Source organism: Octopus bimaculoides, chromosome 10, assembly GCF_046866305.1.
Source record: "Octopus bimaculoides isolate indiv1 chromosome 10, ASM4686630v1, whole genome shotgun sequence".
In the NCBI taxonomy this organism is placed as follows: Eukaryota; Metazoa; Mollusca; class Cephalopoda; order Octopoda; family Octopodidae; genus Octopus; species Octopus bimaculoides.
In genome coordinates this window covers 4,363,971-4,384,247 of record NC_142937.1, presented here as the reverse complement: position 1 = coordinate 4,384,247, position 20,277 = coordinate 4,363,971, and the positions used below count along the sequence as shown (strand labels likewise).

The 20,277-nt window shown below is 36.7% G+C and overlaps 1 protein-coding gene across 50 annotated transcripts in view; it reads left to right on the top strand.

The window, feature by feature from the left end:
- LOC106869047 (MAGUK p55 subfamily member 7) overlaps window positions 1-2,969 on the top strand; it is an 850,742-nt gene extending 847,773 nt beyond the window's left edge. For all 50 annotated transcript variants that reach the window (XM_089358333.1, XM_089358318.1, XM_089358312.1 and 47 more), the window contains one exon: window positions 2,110-2,969. In XM_089358333.1, coding sequence (XP_089214459.1) covers window positions 2,110-2,289 — 180 coding nt within the window. In that variant the 3' untranslated portion in view covers window positions 2,290-2,969. The remainder of the gene's footprint in view (window positions 1-2,109) is intronic.
- Window positions 2,970-20,277: the final 17,308 nt, after the last annotated feature.

Here is a 20,277-nt window from a genome sequence, read left to right as displayed (position 1 = left end):
AAAACACTTCATCTCACATTCCTCTGCAGTCACCTCAACATCTGACCTGTGATACTCCGAGCACTTCTTCAGGTAACACTCATTTGATGGAGGGAGTGAGCTAATGTACAGTACGAACATTTGATCACTATAAATAAATCATTTGTGAAGGTCGTTTAGCAAAAGCTGAACACTCATACATCGACTTTGACAGGAGAGTTCATTATTATTATTATTATTATCATCAACATCATCAACTCTAAGAAGGCAGTGAGGTAGTAGAATCATTAGTTGCCAGACAAAATGCTTAGCAGAATTCCTTCTGGCTTTACATTTTGAGTTCAAATGCCACCAAAGTCAACTTTGCCTTTCATTCTTTAAGGGGTTGATAAAATAAGTACCAGTTGAGCACTGGGGTTGATGAAAATGACTAACCTCCTCGCACCAAATTTCAGTTGTTTTTAGAAGTAGATACTTATGAAATTACATTTTTGGTACAAGTTAACCATTCAATATAATTTATATTAAGAAAAAGATGAAAAAATATATTTCTTAAATATCATTTCTGTTATAAAAACAAGGCCTGAAATTTTGAAGGAGGGTGCTAGTTGATTACCTTGACCCCAGTGTTCAGCTGGTACTTATTTCATCAGCCCTGAAAGTATGAATACCATGGTGGTATTTGAACTAAAGACAGACAAAATGATGCTAAGCATGCTAATAATTTTGCCAACTTGCTGCTTTAATGATAATAATCATCATTATTATTATTATTATGAGTATTAGATTTGCAAAATCATTATGAAGTGGACAAAATGCTTTGTGATATTTCTCCCGAGTTAAAATTCTGCCAAAGCAACTTTGCCTTTTATCACTGATTCTATCACTATGGTCTGTGTTCAAATTCTGCTGAGGTCAACTTTACTTTTCATCCTTCAAGGTTGATAAAGTAAATATCAGTTGAGCCCTGGGGTCAATTAATCTACTTAGCCACCCTAACCCCCGAAATTGCTGGCTTTGTGCCAAAATTTGAAACCATTCTTATTCAGGGTGGTGGAGTTACAAAATTGCTAAAGGAATGGACAAAATGCTTTGTATTTCTTCCAGCTTTTTACATTCTGTGTAGAAATATTATTGACGTCAACTTTGTCTTTCATCTTTTTGAGGACAATAAAATAAAATACTAGTCTTGTATTGGGGTCAATGATATCAGTCAATCGCCTTTCTCTCAGTATTACTGGTCTTGTACCTAAATTAGAAACCATTAAGTGTGATGGACTGGCGGAATCATTAGTGCATCAAAAAAATGTTTTGTGATGTTTGTTCTGGCTATTTACATTCTGAGTTCAGCTCCTACTGAGGCCAGCTTTGTGTTTCATCCTTTAGGGGTCAACCAAGTTCCAAATTCCTTTATGATTTTGTCCTACTTTCTTCAAAAAGGAAGGGCATATTAGTTAATATAGTTGTAGATATTCAAAAAGCTAGTCAGTGCTGGAATAAAAGGGTAAAGAGTAAAGACCCCCCTTTGATCATTAATGACCATGAGATTGCACCTAGAAAGTTCCCCTCCAAAGCACAAGTCCAGGCACGGTTGTTTATGGAAGACCAGCAGTTGCCCGTACATACCAGGCTCCCCTCTTCACACCACTGATATTACCCGAAGGAAATGCAAAGGCTGATACAACTTGGTACCAGTGACATTGCAACTCATTTCTACATCTGAGTGAACTGGAGCAACATGAAATAAAGTGTCTTGCTCAAGAACACAACACGCAGCTCGGTCTGGGAATCAAATGCACAACCTCTCAATTGTAAGCCTGGTGCTCTAACCAGTGAGCCATGTGTCTTCCAGCAGTGCTGAAATACCTTTAGTTATTTGTTTGCTCAAACAGAGCTAACTTAGGACTAAATAACAACCACTTTCTTAAAACTTGATAGTTTTTTGTTGTTTTTTCGGGGTGGTTTGGAAATATATTTTATTTTTGCTACATAATTATTATGATTTTTATAAAGTTAATCTCTTATTACAACTATATTTTATAAATTTGGATAAATTTTAAAAATTTCAGTTTTTGAAATTTTTGAATTTTTGAATTAAAATTATTTTATATTTTTACTTTGTTTTTCCAGGATGAAGAACTTCAAAAGATGATCAACACATCCAAAACAATGGTTATTCGTTACGGTCACTTCTTTGACAAAACTATTGTCAATGGGCCAATAGAGCAAGCAGTAAAAGATCTGATTCATATAGTGGAACTAGTGGGAAAAGAACCTTTGTATGTCCCAGCAAACTGGGTCCAATATTAAAAAAAAAGAAAGAAAAAGAAATACATATACTATATATATGTAAATACATATATATATATGAGCATCAACAACACAACGCATTATTACATAATTTTCATTTGGGAGGAAAACCTTTTTAAAATAAATTTAGCAAAAAAAGATACACTGTGTTTTCTATCATTATTTCTATTGTACAATATTTTGGCTAGAGAAAGAAGTATCATATCTGTGTATTAAACCACTGATTTACCTGATACAGACTGCATTTCATCTGTCATACAAAGTAGAAACACAAAATGTTATGTCCCTCTGTCTGTGAAACTCATTTGTAGGCAAAGTCTAATGTGTAGTCCTTGCAGGAGGTGCCTATTTTGCACAATATATTTGGCTGATACAAAATAAAATAAAGTGCCTTAAGCAAGGATGAATTTGCAATATTTATAGTTAGTTTACAAGACAAAATCCCAGTCACAAGTTCATTTTACCTTTTTTAATATATATTTTTATTTTATTGTGCTAAATCATGCATTCTTTATAACAATTGAAACATATCATATTTAAAATAAACTGGAACAATTTGACTCTAAACTCTAATGTTTAGACACCAATGCAAAGACAAACTATGAGAGAAATGAGAAAACTGTCATTGCAAAACAAATATATAAATAAATAACAAAAAACTTCTGGTGTCAAATTCTAAAGGGTTTTTTTTTTCATTCAAAATTAAATTCATAAAAAAAAAAGGAAAACAGAACAGCTGTAAGAAAAGTATTCAAATTCTAACAGAATGACAGAAAACTTACATAAATAATCCTGTTACAGAATTGATAAAGAGTCCAGTTTAAAATGGCCTGAATCATTTATGAAGTTAGTTTTACAATCTCATTGTATCAAGCTAAAGTAATAAGTTAATTTATATTCCTTCATTATCTTTGGCTAAATCTAATTTCATAATATATTGCTAAAACATTATATAATGCAGTTCTCTATTGTACACTCTTAAAAGCTAAACAGAATAATTATATTGAAGTGAGAGAAGAGAAGGCTGGCAAACATGAATACATAAATATTTCAAGAGAAATAAACCAATATATCATTGAGAGAAGAAGCTTTATTGAACAAGTACTTTGGTAATATTTTCACCATCATTTAGCTTCCAGATCAATCACCAAAGAACAAGCAATAATAACTTAAGGAAAATGATCTAAAGGTTATCTTTGATCAATTTCTAATGTAATGGGGAAATTAAGAATTTGAATAGAATTATATATGTAATTGAAATACATTCTACATCAGGTTTTACAGAAGAAATATTAACCATTCAGTTAGCTACACTTTTGTGGGGTTATTTAATGTGAATGAATGCTAACATGCTGCAAGGCACCTCTGGTAAAGGTTGGATAAGGTATGGCTGTGTGGTTAAAAAGTTAGCTCCTAATCACGAGGTTCCTGCTTCAATCCCACTATATTTTCTACCATAGCCCATGAATTCTTGTGAATTAATTTGGGTGAATGGACTGTACTTATTCCTGTATAAAAGACTTAATCTGTCACCCCATTTAACACCACCATCTAGCCTTGCAAGTTGGTGGTGTTGAACTGGGTTACAAGGTCTCTAATCTACAAATAGATCATGGTTTCTTCCTTTGCTTCCACCAACAATCTCAGGAGGTCTACAAAATGGTCTTATATATTACACTTTCTCATGTGATAATGTAAGAAATTATTAGTTTAGATTTGAAAATACTGAGCTTCTCTCATGGGATTACACAATAACAACAACAACAATAATAATAATAATAATAATTTCAAATTTTGGCACAAAGCCAGACAGTTTGGGGCAGGTAAGTTGATTACATCGACCACAGAGCATGATCAGTCATTATTTTATTGACCCCTAAAAGGATGAAAGGTAAAGTTGACTTTGACGGAATTTAAACTCAGAATGGGGGAGATGGACAAAATGCTACTAAGCATTTTGCCCAGCATGCTAAGGATTCTGTCAGCTCATCGCCTTAATAATAATATAAACATATAGCAGAGATATCCAAATGTTGGCTCTCATTGTCACCTTGGACCTCTTCTGGTGAAAGCACAACTGTAACTCAACTCGTGCATCAATTCAATGACTGAGACTGCTTCAATATACACAGATATCCTAGACCACATCCACAAAGGGGTTGCCTGATTGATTGTCATAAAGTCATTTGCAAACATGCTCCAGCCTCTTGCTCACAGGCTTACTGTCTGAATATTCAGCAGCAGCACTGTTCTAGATGTAAGAGTAAGTTCCTCCTTTGTGGGCCTCATCTGAGCTTTGTAGAGTGTTAATAATTGTAGGTATTAAAGTATTGTCTAGCCCTGAAGAGAATCAACAGTCATTGGGATGTGGTCCTAGCTAAGTTAAGGATGTACTTTCACCAAGAAAGATCCTCACTGATTGTGAGAACCAACATTTGGGAAATTCAATATCCAATGTAATTATAATTATTAACATTTAACTGAAATTTCTGATACTCAGTGAATATCGAAAGTTCCAGAAAATCCATTGGATATTCAGAGGTAATTCTACTGCTCGATGTAATTAAAGTATTAAATGATCAGCTTCGAGCTTTTACTGTTCAGAGTAACTAAAGCAGATAATATTCTACTGGAATTTCTTTTGCTCAATGTAAGAAGGTTTATGTTCAGTTGAAAATTCTACCATTCAATGTAATTAAAACCACTGATGTCTAAATGGAACATGTCTTTCATTAAGTACAATTGTAAGTAATGATGTTCAGATGGAACTTCTGTACTTCAATGTCACTAAAGTAGTAGTTATTCAAGTGAAATGTGTTGTAACTAAAGCAGTTGATGTCCTGCTGGAATTTCTATTGTGCATGGAAGTGAAGTAGTGATTGTTCAGCAAAAACTTCTGCTGCTTAACGTACCATATATACTGGTGTATCAGATGCACTCTTTTACTCTTAAATACAGCAAAAAATTTGTCTTGCTTCTAATATGGTAGTTTTATGGATGGAATACCAAATGTATGAGGAAACATATTAAATTTATTTTTTCAACAAAATATACTTTTTTTGTTTCACAAAAATGTAAGGGTTTATCTTATGTGACCTTGCATCTTATATACCAGGAAATATGGTAACTAACACGAATGTATCAATGAGGAATATAGATGCATCTGATATTTTAACATCTAGGGCCTCCAATATTTAGGGCTAACCATACATCTGTGCGTGTATTTGCAGGACTGTACAAGATTTTTTTCTTTGAGGAAGACTGACAATTACCCATGCATGTAAGCCTCCCTTCACCACACCACCAATGTTAATCTAAGGCAAAGACTACAGCCTTAATGCCAATGCAACTTTGTACCAGTGTCATCACAGGCATGGCTCTCAGAATGCAGAAAGCCAGAACAGATGCCACAAGGCATCTTTCCTGACATTCTAACAATCTATTACCTTAGAATGGTACTTTTCATCTGCTTATGAAAGGATGAAAGATAAAGATCACTTCTGTGGTATTTGAACTCGTAGGGCAGAGCGTCAGCACAAATACTACAAATCAATCTACCCAACACTCTGACAACTCCAACAGTTTTCTGCCTTATTTTAAACATTATTGGAATTGTCAAAAATGCTATGAGATTAATAATAGCAATTGGTGCTGTACTTTTGGCTTAGGTGTTGTTCTTTGATCAAGTGACCCTATCATCAAAACCATTCCAGCCACGATCAGCCCATCATTTTGTTAGCTTCAGTGCATCTAAGACTACATTAATAGATTTTTGCTTTTAAGCAGTAAGGTGTGATTTAAAAGAAATTTGACTGATATTTCTAGCAAGTCAAATGACTATGCCATGTTTTCTTGATTTTGCAATTATTAACAGTAATATTATGAGATTATGAGCAGAAATTTGGCTTAGCTATCCTATTATTACTGAAATCAGTAAACTGAAATTACTGGAGAATAAATATGAAAGATTGCAGCACACATCTCGTCAAATGAAGCCTATAAAGATGATTTGGAACAACTGAGTGTTGCATTGTATTTTCACAAATGTGGGGTGGAGGGGATGACTTGTTTAAAAAAAATAATCAATAATTCTTAATCTAAACAACAACTGCTAGATCAGGGTGCTGTCCAGATATATCAAATCATTAAGCTGAAAGCAATAGTTATTTCTTAGCAAACATGAGAGGCACATGAATTAATAAGTGTGCTCAAACAATTGTACCATGTATGTTAACATATCCAGGATTATGATCAATGCAATACAGCAATATGTATGTTCTTGTTAAATTAAGGTAATATCCAGATTACCAATGATGGTCTACATCAGCAGCAATTAATCTATAAGACAGTTTCTGGAAGAGTTTGTAGGCTTGTTTGACAATTTTCCATTGCCATGAGATGTGAACAAGTAATATAACATTAGGGTCTCTTGTTATTCATCTGGGAGTGAAGAAGATAGGGAAAATGTCATCACTTTGGGGGTAAGTTTTTTTTTTTCTTTATATAGTCTGGAGGATGAAGCAGTGCTTGTAACCTTCGAAAGTCCTCCAAGACCAGTGAGCTTAATGTGACGAATGTCCCTTTTAAATTGCTATAGGTCAATGCCTGTAGCTAAAACATGAGCAGAGCGATTTCAGTGGGATGAAGGCGAGAAGATAGTGCTTAGTGCAAGACCACAGGGAGCTTGGATGCAACAAAGATAAGAGATAGAGAAATGAGTGGGATGGAGGTGCCTGTTAGAGAGGTACAAGATCAGGTACAAAGTTAGAGAGGTACAAGATCAACCAGCTTCAAGGAACAGAGGCCATTGCAGTAGTGATAGAAGAAACCAGAAAGATGATGGAGAGAGCACATCTGAAGTCCAAAGGCTGGAGCATGTCTTTTATTGATTTAATATCAGTCTATCAGGTGAAATAACTATGCATGTTGTCCAGAATGAATTAAGATAATGTGTAATAGAATAAAATATTAGATTTTTCACTTTTCACTACTTTTTAATTATCAATCTCTCATGCAAATTCTCCTGGCAAAGTTGAGACCAGCAAATTCACACATTCACCCTTTAATAGAAGTTACTTTATTTCACTATTAGGCTGTTGTTGTTTCTTTTAAGGAACCGTCATTGTCATCCTTCTTATTCCCTCCACCATTCCTAAAATATTTCTGTTGGATTAAAAAGAGCAGGGAAAAAGCAACTGGATATGTAGCAATACTTTTGTAAAAGTGGGATTGTTTTTATGTTACAGTCTATCATATATTTACACACAGCACACACATACACACATAAATATAGTCACACACACACACATATATCCATATATATATACGTCACAGTATCAACCAAACACAATGCACCACCCAGTCCAGGAATCAAGCCATGATCTAACAATTGTGAGTGCAACACCCAAACCACCAGGCCATGTGCCTTCACTATGTATGTATGTATGTATGTATGTATGCATGCATATGTGTGTGTGTATGTATGTATGCATGCATACATACATGCATGCATGTATGTATGTATGGTGGTGAGAAACTCTCAAGAGAACTGAACAGTATGTCCTCAGAGAAGAAAGCCCACTCAGGCAAGTGTTTCAGCCCTTCTTACACTCTAAGGGAACCAGGTCACATCCTGGTCATGACTCCTAGGTGCCCTTCTGCGGACACATTTTAGCTACTCTGATATCAGAGACTTGTGCATTTAAACAGCTTGGAGATTTCATCTAGATGGAGCTCCTCTCTGCTTTCAAACATACACTGAAATAACAAATGACATTGTTTGTCATTGCAGTGGTTAAATATCAACACTACCACAATGACTTGCTCAGAGTTAATTCTCTTTGTGTTAAAATAAAAAAAATATTGGCGTCAAAACATGGAGCTTGTTTTTGTTCCTCTTCTCCAGCTGGAACACCTCTCCACTGTCTCTGATATTGCCCTAAGGGCTTTGGTCCTGTTCTTCCCAGTTGTTTCATCAGACATAAGCAGATTTAACCACAAAACCTCTGGCTCCAACCTCTATGGTGAGAACCTTGGCCCAGAAGTTCGTTTCCCTCAGGCTGTTGACCAGACTGGTGTATTTTTCTGTCATAAACACGTGCTTCTATTCTACTTTCAAATGGTATGGTGAGTTCACTCAAAGTCACTTGCTTTGATGAACAGGAATGGAGTAAAATATCGATCCTGATGCTTTCTAGGTAGTTGTGTTGATCCAAGGAGGTTTGCTGAAAACTCCCAGTCATCTGCATCACCCAAAAGACTCCATTCCCATGCTCTTTATGGCATACCTGCTCCTAGTCATGACGTGTTGCATCCTGCCATGTAAAATGTTGGAGGATTTTACTTTTGCCATAATTATTAAATGTGCAATCTCCTTAAACATTTGATTGTGCCTCTATGTACATCTTCCTTGGGCTAGTCGTACTCTTCAAGAGCTCAGAACATGTTCCATTGTCTGTCTACCCAAGCAGAGTGGGCACTCAAGATTATCTGATTGCCCCACTTCATTAGTTCCGTATTTGAAGGCAGGATATCTGTGTATATATATATATATATATATATATGTATGTATATGTATATATATGTAGACAGGTAGGTAGGTAGGTAGGTAGATAGATAGATAGATTTATAAATCTTTTTGCATATGCGTGTATACATACACACACACACACACACACACACACACACACATATATGTATGTATGTATGTATGATGTATGTATGTATGTATGCTCACATATATTTACATACACACATATACATACTTGCATATACACATTCTGCTATTGATTTTAGTCTCTGGCACAAAACTGATTCGACTGACTCCATCCCTTTCTTCGTCTCTTTCTTCCGACCCATGAGGAAGATGAAGCTAGATTCAACTCTGGCAATGTTTCAACCCAGAATTTAATATAAAGTGTCAAGATGCAAATACAATAAGATATTTCTGTCTGGTGATTTACAGTTACAGACCTTCTTTGACCTCCACTCCACTAAGTACTGCTTCATCATCTCTTCTCCACTCTAGTGCAACTGCCTCGACCCTAGCTTCCACTCTTCTATTACGTCTAGTCTTCAACACACCTCAACTATTTCTGCCTTGGTACTAATGTAGCTAGAGTGTGGGCTGCTTGGGGTGGCCCTTCATTTTGCTAACACCAGGCCCCTACTAAAATTACCTATTGTCTACAGCAGATCCAAAAGTGGTACCACCTCCATGCAAGTGCTGCCCAGGGCAGACCACCCCCTCTGCACCCTCTAGCTATGCTAGTGTGTCTCAGCCTCCAACACTCCATGACTACTGTCTCCCCAACCATTGTCACCTCCACTCCTACTCCTTCACATTATTATTGATTCAACCTCCTCTCAAATCTCATTCCCCTCCACTACTGACTTACTCTCACCTCCACTTGTCCATCCATTCCTACTTGTCTCTTCCCTCTCCTGCTATTTTGTCAGCCTCCCCCATTTTTACCTGCTCGCCTTTACTCCACTCCACTACATATCTAACCATCTAAATACATAACGACTCAGTATTACGCTTTATTACATTCAGCATATTAGTTTCTGAAAGTTATGGAATTTGTACCAGTAATATACTAAGGAGTTCTTAGACTGAGGCCATGCTGGAGAGTACAGTCAATTATATTCCCATCTCATCCCCACCCCCAGTATTTTTTCTGATTCTTCTTTTACCAGTTTTCAAATAATGAACAACAAACTTGACCCAAATTAGATTTGAACTCACAATGCAGTGGCATACAATCAAATTACGTATTTTATTCTATGTTCTATTAATTCTGTTACCCATCTATTAATGTGTTTGTATACTTTCTTTGTTTCTTTCTTGTGTCAACAGTGCTGGCGGCAAAAGGATAGATAGTAGGGGACACAGTATGAATTCTCTTTTAGTATCCCTCCTCACATAGTAACTTCTGTGAGAGAGAGAGAGAGAGAGAGAGAGAGATAAATGAGATGAGAAAGCCATCCCTGTTCTTCACTGGTATTTTATTGATTAACCCCATCACCCACTCAGAGGGATGATAGGTAGATTTGAGCTCAGTGGGATAAGAAATCAGAGTGCAGAATGCTGGAGTATAAAGTGCAAGGCATTCTATCTAATACTCTAATGATACTGCCAATCCTTCACCTTATGTGTAAACAGAAATACACCATACACCAACACACACACACACACACACGCACACACACACACATGCATACACACACACAAATGTACACACAAAAACACAAACACACACACACTCAAACATGCACGCACATGCACAGAAACACACACACACAGATATATATTTAATAACAGGTTTGACTCAGCTCCACCTGACTTAAAGTTTTGTGGGCGCATGGGATATGTCCATCATGTCCTTCAGATTTTCAAACATCTGATAAGATGGACATGTCCTATGTGCTCACAGCAGTTCAGCAAAAGAGACCAGGCTTTAAAAGAATATGTACTGGGTTCAACTAAACCCTTCAAGGCAATGACAGTACCCCAGCATGCTGCAGTCCAATAACTGAATGAAGTAGAAGGTAAAAGATAATATATATAAAACAAGATTCAACGTAATGTCCATCTGACAAATTCTTCTTGCAAGACAGTCATTAATCGACAAAGTTACAGTAGAAAACATTTCCTATGATACCGCAAAGAAGATTGAACCCAGAAGCCCATGGTTAGAAAGCAACTATCTTAACCACATCCATATGTAAGCATTAGCGATATATATGTAAATGTTTCTTTAAAAATGCTGTTCTTTTTTTTTTTTTGAAGCAGTAATTAGCTTCATTGTATATGGTATTTAAACAGAGATGAAATAAATGACTTATTGTATAAGACCACCACAAGTCAAATTCTTGGATGATCTGTGCAACATATCTTAATTTGAGTTAATGGAATACATTGTAGGGTGTCCAGTACACAATGTAACACCATGATATTGAACCTAACATATCTGGGTCAACTAAGCTTTTTACTTCTATTATGTATACATACACACATATGTGTGTATTTAGTTATGTACTATATTTGTTCGTTTTGATAACGACAAAGCCAGTTTTTACTGGGATGAAGCAGTCAGGTGCATTGATATGTTATCTCAACGTGGTTGCCTGAGCTGATACAAATAACAGCTAAATTCCTTTGGTATTACAACTGTGCATTTTTAAGTAAAAAAATGGCAACACACTGGAAAGTGTGGGCCTAAAAACACTCTAATTTTATTAGAGGGGAAACGATACATTCAGTTGCATCAATGGGGTCTTGTACATTGTCACACTTCCTGCCAGAGATAGAAACCAAATCTACCTCAAATCATATTACCATCTCAAGAAAATAGACACATAGGATAATGCAGTTCTGCTAGATGCACTGTGCCTACAGAAAAAAAGGACTGGTGATTGAGGCTAGAATGCTTTGGAACACAAATGTACAGAATCTGGGGCGGTACTGGGGACTAAACAACAACAATAATAATACCAGCATATTGATGGTAGTTATTTATATTGACCTTATCAGAAAGAGAGGAAAAGTTGATACTAACAATATTTGAACTCAGAACATAGAAGACTGAAATGTATTTACGCCAGTGCAACCCTTTCTCTGTGTGCAATATTGTATGTGGTTCTTTCATTTTCATATTACAAAAACAAACAAAAAAAATTTGTAATAAATAAATAAAAGTAAATTTCTCAACTTTTCTTAATCAATGTATTTATCAATGGGTGATTTTTTTCTTTCTATCCTTATTGATTGATGTTTCAATTCTGACCAGGAAAATCTACAGAATAAAACACTACTTGTGAAAAACACAAGCTACATTATTTTCAGTCCAGAGTCCATACAATGGTACTATCTTAACTTCATCCACCAAACCAAGCTATTTTACATATATCATGTTCAGAAAACTTCTACTACATCAAATACTGAATGCATTTTCTGTGGGATTACCCTGTTTTCTTTTAACATACAAACAACTTCATGCTAGAGGTAAGTATTATATTAGATATAAAGCTAAAGCAAGCAGGTGTTCACAGTTTTCATAGATCATAGATATTTTATAATCTATAGAAATCTTAATATTTCTGAATCTGATTTGAATCATGCTTTTTCCATCCCAAATTTCTTTAGTATACCATTCTCTAACTCTCACGCACACACACACATATATATTTGTATATATGCACTCTTATTACATTTAGATATCTATCTATCTATCTATCTACACATTCATACATGCATATATATATTTTCTTTTACACTTTTACTTGTTTCACTCACTTTGACTGTGGCCATGCTGGAGCACTGCCTTTTAGTCAAACAAATCAACCCCTGGATTTATTCTTTGCACGCCTGGTACTTATTCCATCGATTTCTTCTGTGGACCTGCTAAGTTATGGGGACATAAGCACACCAACATCGGTTGTCAAGCGATGGTGGAGGGGGATAAACGCGGACACAAAAACACAAATACACACACATATACTATGGGCTTCATTCAATTTCCATCTACCAAATACACTCACAAGGCTTTGGTTGGCCTGAGCCTGTAGTAGAAGACACTCGCCCAAGGTGCCAAGCATTGGAACTGAACCTGGAACCATGCGGTGGGAAGCAAGTTTCTTACCACACAGCTGTGTGTGTGTGTGTGTGTGTGTGTGTGTGTGTGTGTGTGCATAACTCTGCTAAGAAAGAGACTTGGAAGTGCCAATATGAACGGCTCCTAAATGTTGACAACGCATGGGAGGAGAGTCTGCCTAAGGTGAATCTAACTGAGAGACCAACTATCTGAATAGACAGTACCTTGGTAGATAAAGCCATGAAGGATATGAAGACACCAGACAAAAGCCAAGTGAAAATGGTTATAAAATAAAAACCCAAAGGTTTATCTGCAAGTTCCACAAAAGAGGTGTCTACTGACAGGGAAAGAGTGGGACAAACTGCTTCTTTGCACACCCAGCACTGGAGCAAAATCCATCACTTACTCAACGAAGCAAACAACCATACTCATAGTACATCTAAAGCAACTTGATATACTGATATGCACACTATATCGCCCACTTGATGCCTCAAATCATGATGGAAAATTTGAGGAAAGCCTCAGTGCGATAAAGGAAGTACTAACAGAATTGGATCAGTGAACTATCTTTCACAACATCAGGTAGCCTGATGGCAATATAACCTCAGGAATGAGGCACAAAGAGTGAAATCAAGCAGAGTCTCTACTTGATCTTATGAAAATGCTATTCATGGAGCAGATCATACTCTCTCCACCCAGACACAAAAACATCCGGGACCTCTGTTTTACAATGTGGAAATTATCCACTATGTAAATATATCACCAACAATTTTTCTCAGACCATAACATGATAGAATTGACAATGTATGGCCTGGAATTAACTAAAGGTAAACTGTACAGATGGTGCTCAAACCCTATTCAACCTAAATTTCTATAAGGCTGACTGGAAATCACTTGATAAACAGATACTCCAGCAGGACTGGCCTAAAAGCCTCTCTATGCAAGACATAGATATGGAACTCAAATAAATTCATGTCAATAATGCGAGCCATATGCGTTAAATAAGTGCCAGAGAAGGGAGCCGATACACACAAAACCATCATTCCCCGAGACAGAATACTCATGTGGCGGAGAATAAAGATCTCAAATCATTTAAACAAACACCTTAATGGCAGTGTGAAATACCACCTGACAGAGAAACTCTTCGAGATAGAAAGTAAACTCAAAATCTCTCATGAAAAAGAAAGAGAAGAAAGATTAACCTGGGCAGTCACTCAGCAACTGGCCCAGATGGACTCTCAGCTGTTCTCTTAAAGACATGTAAAAAGGCTCTTGCAAAACCACTCCACATACCTTTTCAGAGCTTCCTTGCATTTGGTAAACTTCCAAGCATGCTAAAAGAGGGTATAATATGCCCTGTCCATAAAGGTGGGAGCAGAGCAGATGCTAAAAACTACAGGCCTTCTCTCTGACCTCAAATGTTTACAAGACAATGGGATGCATTGTCAGTAAAGGCTGATCATGTTCCTACAAGAAAATAACCTTCTCACAAACATGCAACATGGCTTCTGTCCAGAGAGGAGTTGCCTCACACAGTTGCTACAGCACTTTGACTGGGTACTGGAGCAAAAGTTACACAAGTCAGCTGCAGGCATGATATAGCTCAACTTTGCCAAGGCTCTTGACAAGATTGATCATGGCATGATATGTCACAAGCTGCAAAACCTTGGTATAACTGGAAACCTGGGAGAGTGGCTGCATGATTTTCTGAAGGGCAGGAGTCAGACAGTTGTAGCCAATGGTGCTCACTCTGAGGAGACAGCAATTCTCAGCAGATGTATATATTTATATACATATATATACACACACATATACATATACACACCCATGCGACAGTGAGCCCGAAGCCGTGTCAGGACACGGCATCCCGGATGTGGGCCCGTGTTGTTCGTGCCCACTACGCCCCGGGCGCCCCATATGAAACCACCGCTCGCCGATGTGAGACGGTGGCCCAACCCCGCGCTGGGAGGCGGGGTGCGCCGACGCGAGAGAAAACAGCCCACAGGTCCGGTGCGAGCGCTTTCCGCCACGCTGCGAAGGCGCGCGGCGTAGGCGACGCCACGATGGGGTCACCCGACCGAAGAGATCGCGTGGAAGCCGACCCCGTTGACCGAAGGCGCGACTGCGCACTGGCGCGGAGCAGGTTGCCTGCCACCGCGGAAGGTGGCGTGGCGACGGCCAGAAAGGTGCCCGGGATGCCGAGTCCGACGCCAATGCTACAGCCACGTACCGGTCCGCCACTTCGTGTGAAGATGTGTTCCGGCATCCGGCGGCAGAAGCGCGACGTCGAGTGAACGGCGACACACACAGCTCGACTGACCTGGTCCTCGGAGCCAATCCTTCTTCCGAAGGTACGGATCCATTCTGGCGACTTCCCTTACCAACATTGGCGTTATTGACGAGAGGCTGTACACCTTGGAGACCTGCTGCGGATGGTGGGTATGGACCGACTCGAGAGCTATGAATCGTTACAGACCCAGATTTTCCAGGGTCGCCAAGACGCTAACAGCAAACATAATGAAACTGCCAACGTCTGCTAAATTCAAACAAGGCCAATGGATGTGTTAGCATTGAAGTTGAAGGTTTTGTAACTAATGGGGACAGCAACTGAATATCACCTGAAGAAATACAACTGGATATCATTATACAGGTAAACTATTGCAGAATCAAATACCTCTAATTATGAAGAACTATGTTGTATGGAAACGTGTAATGATTAAAAAATAACTGTCCAACCGTATATAATGATGATGATATATGTAATTGAATAAGATAGAATCAACAAGGAGGAGTAATATTTTGTGTGAAGTTCCAATAGTATTTAAAATTGGTCATTCCCAGCATAGAGTTTGTAAACCGTGTTATTGGATCAAGGGTTTTTTTGAAGGTACAGGAAACTTATATACATACCATTCTGCTTAAATAATGGAACTGCAGATACAATATCCCTGCATATCTCACGTCTGTTTTCATTCCTCCACTTCACTCTCTATTTCATATCTTCTCTAGAATAACTATTGCTTAACCATTTTCTCGCACCATCTCCGATGAAGGGATATATAAAATATCCTGGAAACAGCTGTAAGACTTTCTCTTTATAAATGTTCTGAAATCTTTCACAGCCTTGGATTTTTATCTCATTCTGTTAATTTTTTATATATATATATGCATGCTTATATATGACCTACGTTGGACTCCTCATTCGCATAATCACCGAACATGGAGCTTAACTATTGTCTGTCCATAGCACTTACTCAGCATTACTTGACACCTTTGGGTCTTCTTGACACCATTACCTCTCATAACCTATATATATATATGACTTTAAACAAAACCCTCAATTCAATAACACTATTTACAAACTCTATGCTTGGAATGACCAATTTTAAATACTATTGGAACTTACTCACAATTTGACAAGAATTTTATATGTATACCATTCTGCGTAATTAATGGAACTAAAGATACAATATCTCTGCATATCTCACGTCTATTTTCATTCCTCCACTTCACTTATCTTATCTAGAATAACTATTGCTTAACCATCTTCTCGCACCGTCTCCGATGAAGGGATATATAAAATATCCTGGAAACAGCTGTAAGACCTCTTTATAAATGTTCTGAAATCTTTCACAGCCTTGGATTTTTATCTCATTCTGTTAACTTTTTATATATACATATACATACATATATGCAACATACATACATACGTACATACATGCATATATACACACACAATTTGATATTTTTATTATTTTCTTCTGCAATTTATCTATGTAACCTATCTGTTTATATTTAGGTAGCTTAAAATCTTGATTTATTAAACACTACAAACTCTAAGTAATTATCTTTTACTTTACTTGATTTTTCCTTCACTTATTGTATAGACTCTATGAATATAATATGTATGATACTAAATACATCCATCTAATTTGTTGATCTTATGTTACAGTCATTTTTTTTTTGTGCGTGTGTGTGTGAATGCTTAATATAGTATTTTAATATCTTTTTAGCTGATTATATTTTTTTCCATTATAACTGTTAATTTAAATATAGATTTTTTTTGTTTTTGTTTTGTTATGGTTTTTTTTCCTCACCTGAATGATATCAAGATAAAATCACTATTTCTTATTGATTAAATATGTACTAAGCATAAACATATGTATTGCAAAGTAAATGTTATTTATTTTGATATAATATACAAATTTAGAAAGAAGCATATATCATTATAAATATGATGTTTATTTTTTTTATATTTACTTATTTTTGACCTCAGAAGAGTTAAGAACATTGAAATAATGAATTTTATGTATACTGTAGAGTAATATACACACACACACACACACGCAACTAAATCACATTCTGCTTCATTCAATATATATTTCACATAGCAGAACGCTGGAATTTCACCAAGATGACAGAATAAAGTGTATTTTACTCAAGGAATGGAAGCCTAATCAGTCGTATTTCAGACAGCAAACTACAATTTGATAAATCACACCCTGTTGGTGATGTTATATGTTCATGACCAAAGCACATATCTTCATCAGGGCTGAGTCATGCCAGTTCTTAGTTGTGGTTGTTGTTGTTGTTGTTTAATCCTAGGCTAACACTGATTGAGCAGACTTATAATCAAATTCTTGCTACCAATGACTATCCCGTTATTTACTTTTGCAGACATAACCTGCAGACAAGTCATAGTGTTTGAGAAATTCACTTTGCAGCAATATAGTTTTGGGTTCAGTCCCACTGTGCAGCACCTTAGGAAAATGTTTTCTACTATAGCCCTGGGCAAACCAATGACTTGTGAGAGTAAATTTGGTAGACAGACACTGTGTGGGAAACTATCATGTGTGTGTGTGTGTGTGTGTGTGTGTGTGTGTATGTATGTATGTATATATATATATATATATATATATATATATATGTGTGTGTGTGTGTGTGTGTGAGTATATGTGTGAGGAAGTGTTTTTCCCCCACCTCTACTGCTTGACAACCACTTGTTTTATTTACATCCCTGTAACTTAGCAGTTCAGCAAAAGAGACCAATTACATAAGACAAAAGGTAATGGTTCAACATTAAAAGAAAATCAAAACTAGTTCCACACACAGCACTCACAAAGGACTGAAATTACATTGTTTCTTCTCTGTTTACCACCTTGTATTAGGGACAGCCCACAGTTGAAACTGAAAATATTGAGGTCTTACATTTGGACAGGCAGAAATTTATGAATTAAAGAATAAGTACAAATGACAAAATTCAGAACAGTACATATCTGAGCTCTAAGTTTATGAAGAAAAAAATCTTTTACGAATTAGTTAAAAAAACCCACTCTTTTTGCATAAGATCGAAAGGTAGAGGTCTGGAATAGCTGTTTCTTAAAGTATCATCATCATCATCAATATTCAACATTCATTTTTCATGCTGGCATGGTTTGGACAGCTTGACAGGAACTGGCAGGGCCAAGGGCTGAACCAGGTTCCATAATCTGTTTTGGTTTGGTTCCTACAGCTGGATGTCCTACCTAACACCAACCACTTTACAGAGTTTACAGGGTACATTTTATGTGGCATCATCACCAATGCCTTTTGCATGGCACCAATGCCTTTTGCATGGCACCAACACCAGTGCTTTTTGCATGACACCTTAGTTTTAGGATCTCAATTCTGTTGTGGGGGACAGGTCTTGTTGAGTATAGCAATGCACCACATATCTTGGTCTTCAGTCATCTCCTTCATAAGGCTCAATGTTTTCAAATTGTCCTTCAATATTTTGTCCCATGTTTTCCTAGGTTTCCCTCTTCAACAACTTCACTTAAATATGGGAAATTAAAAAGGGAGCCTATTCAACACATTCATCTGGATTTAGCTGAATAGTGTCAATATCTTCACTTTTATTTTCTGATCATAAAAACAAAAGAATAGCTTGTAGTGGCGCGAAATTATAGCCACCATTGAGGAATTACAATCTGCGCATGCGCAAGGGACTTGCCTTCCCGGAAGCCCCTCGTGTGCGCATGTATAGTAAAACTAGTACTTAAAGTGTTACTTTCGTTTTATAACCCTCTTGAGCGCAATACCTTCGATGTGACAACACCTTGCTCCTCAACGAAGCACTCTTCACCACGATGACTTCGATGTGATAGCTACTTGTTCCTCTGGCATGCATCAAGGAAGCTCTTAACCTTCCAATACTGATTACAAATTAATCAGCGGCTGCTAAGCTGAATGACATAGGATTTGTAAACCAAGCATCATCAAAATTAAAACTTATTTTTATTATGTTGTTAATTGTTCTACTGTTTCTTAATACATAATTTTGTTGAAAGGTGATAGAGAGAGACTAATGTCTCTATTGCAGCTATCAACCTTTTACAAGCTAATAACATAGTCCCTACACAGCCGCCGCGCAAAGACCAAATGGTCACAGATGTAATGCTTTTGATGACAGGCCTGCAGGATCAGGAACAACATGAAGCTAAACAACAACTTTAAGCAAGCGTTTCTCAATGTTTCTTCAGGTCAGCCCAAGTTTCTGATGGATTGTAGCTGTGATTCAAAGCCTTCTTGCATATAGTCCTACTGATTCTATCTGAATATCACTTTTACTGTACAGATGTGGTAGCATGGTAAGAAGTTTGCTTCTCAACCCCACGGTTCTAAGTTCATCCCCCGGCATGGCTTCTTGAGCAAGTGTCTTTTACTTATAGCCTTCGGCTGGCCAAAGCCTTGTAAGTAGATTTGGTAGACATGAACTGAAAGGAGCATCTTTTTTTTTTCACGATAAACAAATATTCACTTTAGTTTATTTCATATTATATTCAGACTTTCAATATTCCTATAGAATTGGAATTTATCTAGACCACCAAAATCTGTTATTTCTTTTGATGTGTATTTTAAAAATTATAGATTGTATATTTCTTAATTTGTTTTGTAATTTTTCAATCTTTAAATTTTTTTCTTTTTATTATTGACTTTTATGCTTTTGAGTATCCAACACTATGATTCTTGGAAAAAATTCAAAAGTTCAAATTTTTTCATGTTTTTTATCCCCTCCCCACTTTATCATCACTTGTTAATTTTTGAATTTATAAATCAATTTTCTGATTTACATTTTTCTTTATATATATATATTGGTGTTTACAATTTTGCTAAAAATATAATTTCACAAATTCACATATTTGGCAAACTTTCATTTCAAAATATTTTTAATTATAATTTCTAATTCAGTCATATATATATATATATATATATCTTTTTTGTTGACTTGGAGAAAGCCTTTGACAAGTCCCCTGGTCCTTTATCTGGTGGTCAATGCAGAAACTAGGGACAGACGAGTGGTTGGTTCAAGCTGTACAAGCCATGTACAGGGATGCAACCAGTAAGGTGAGGG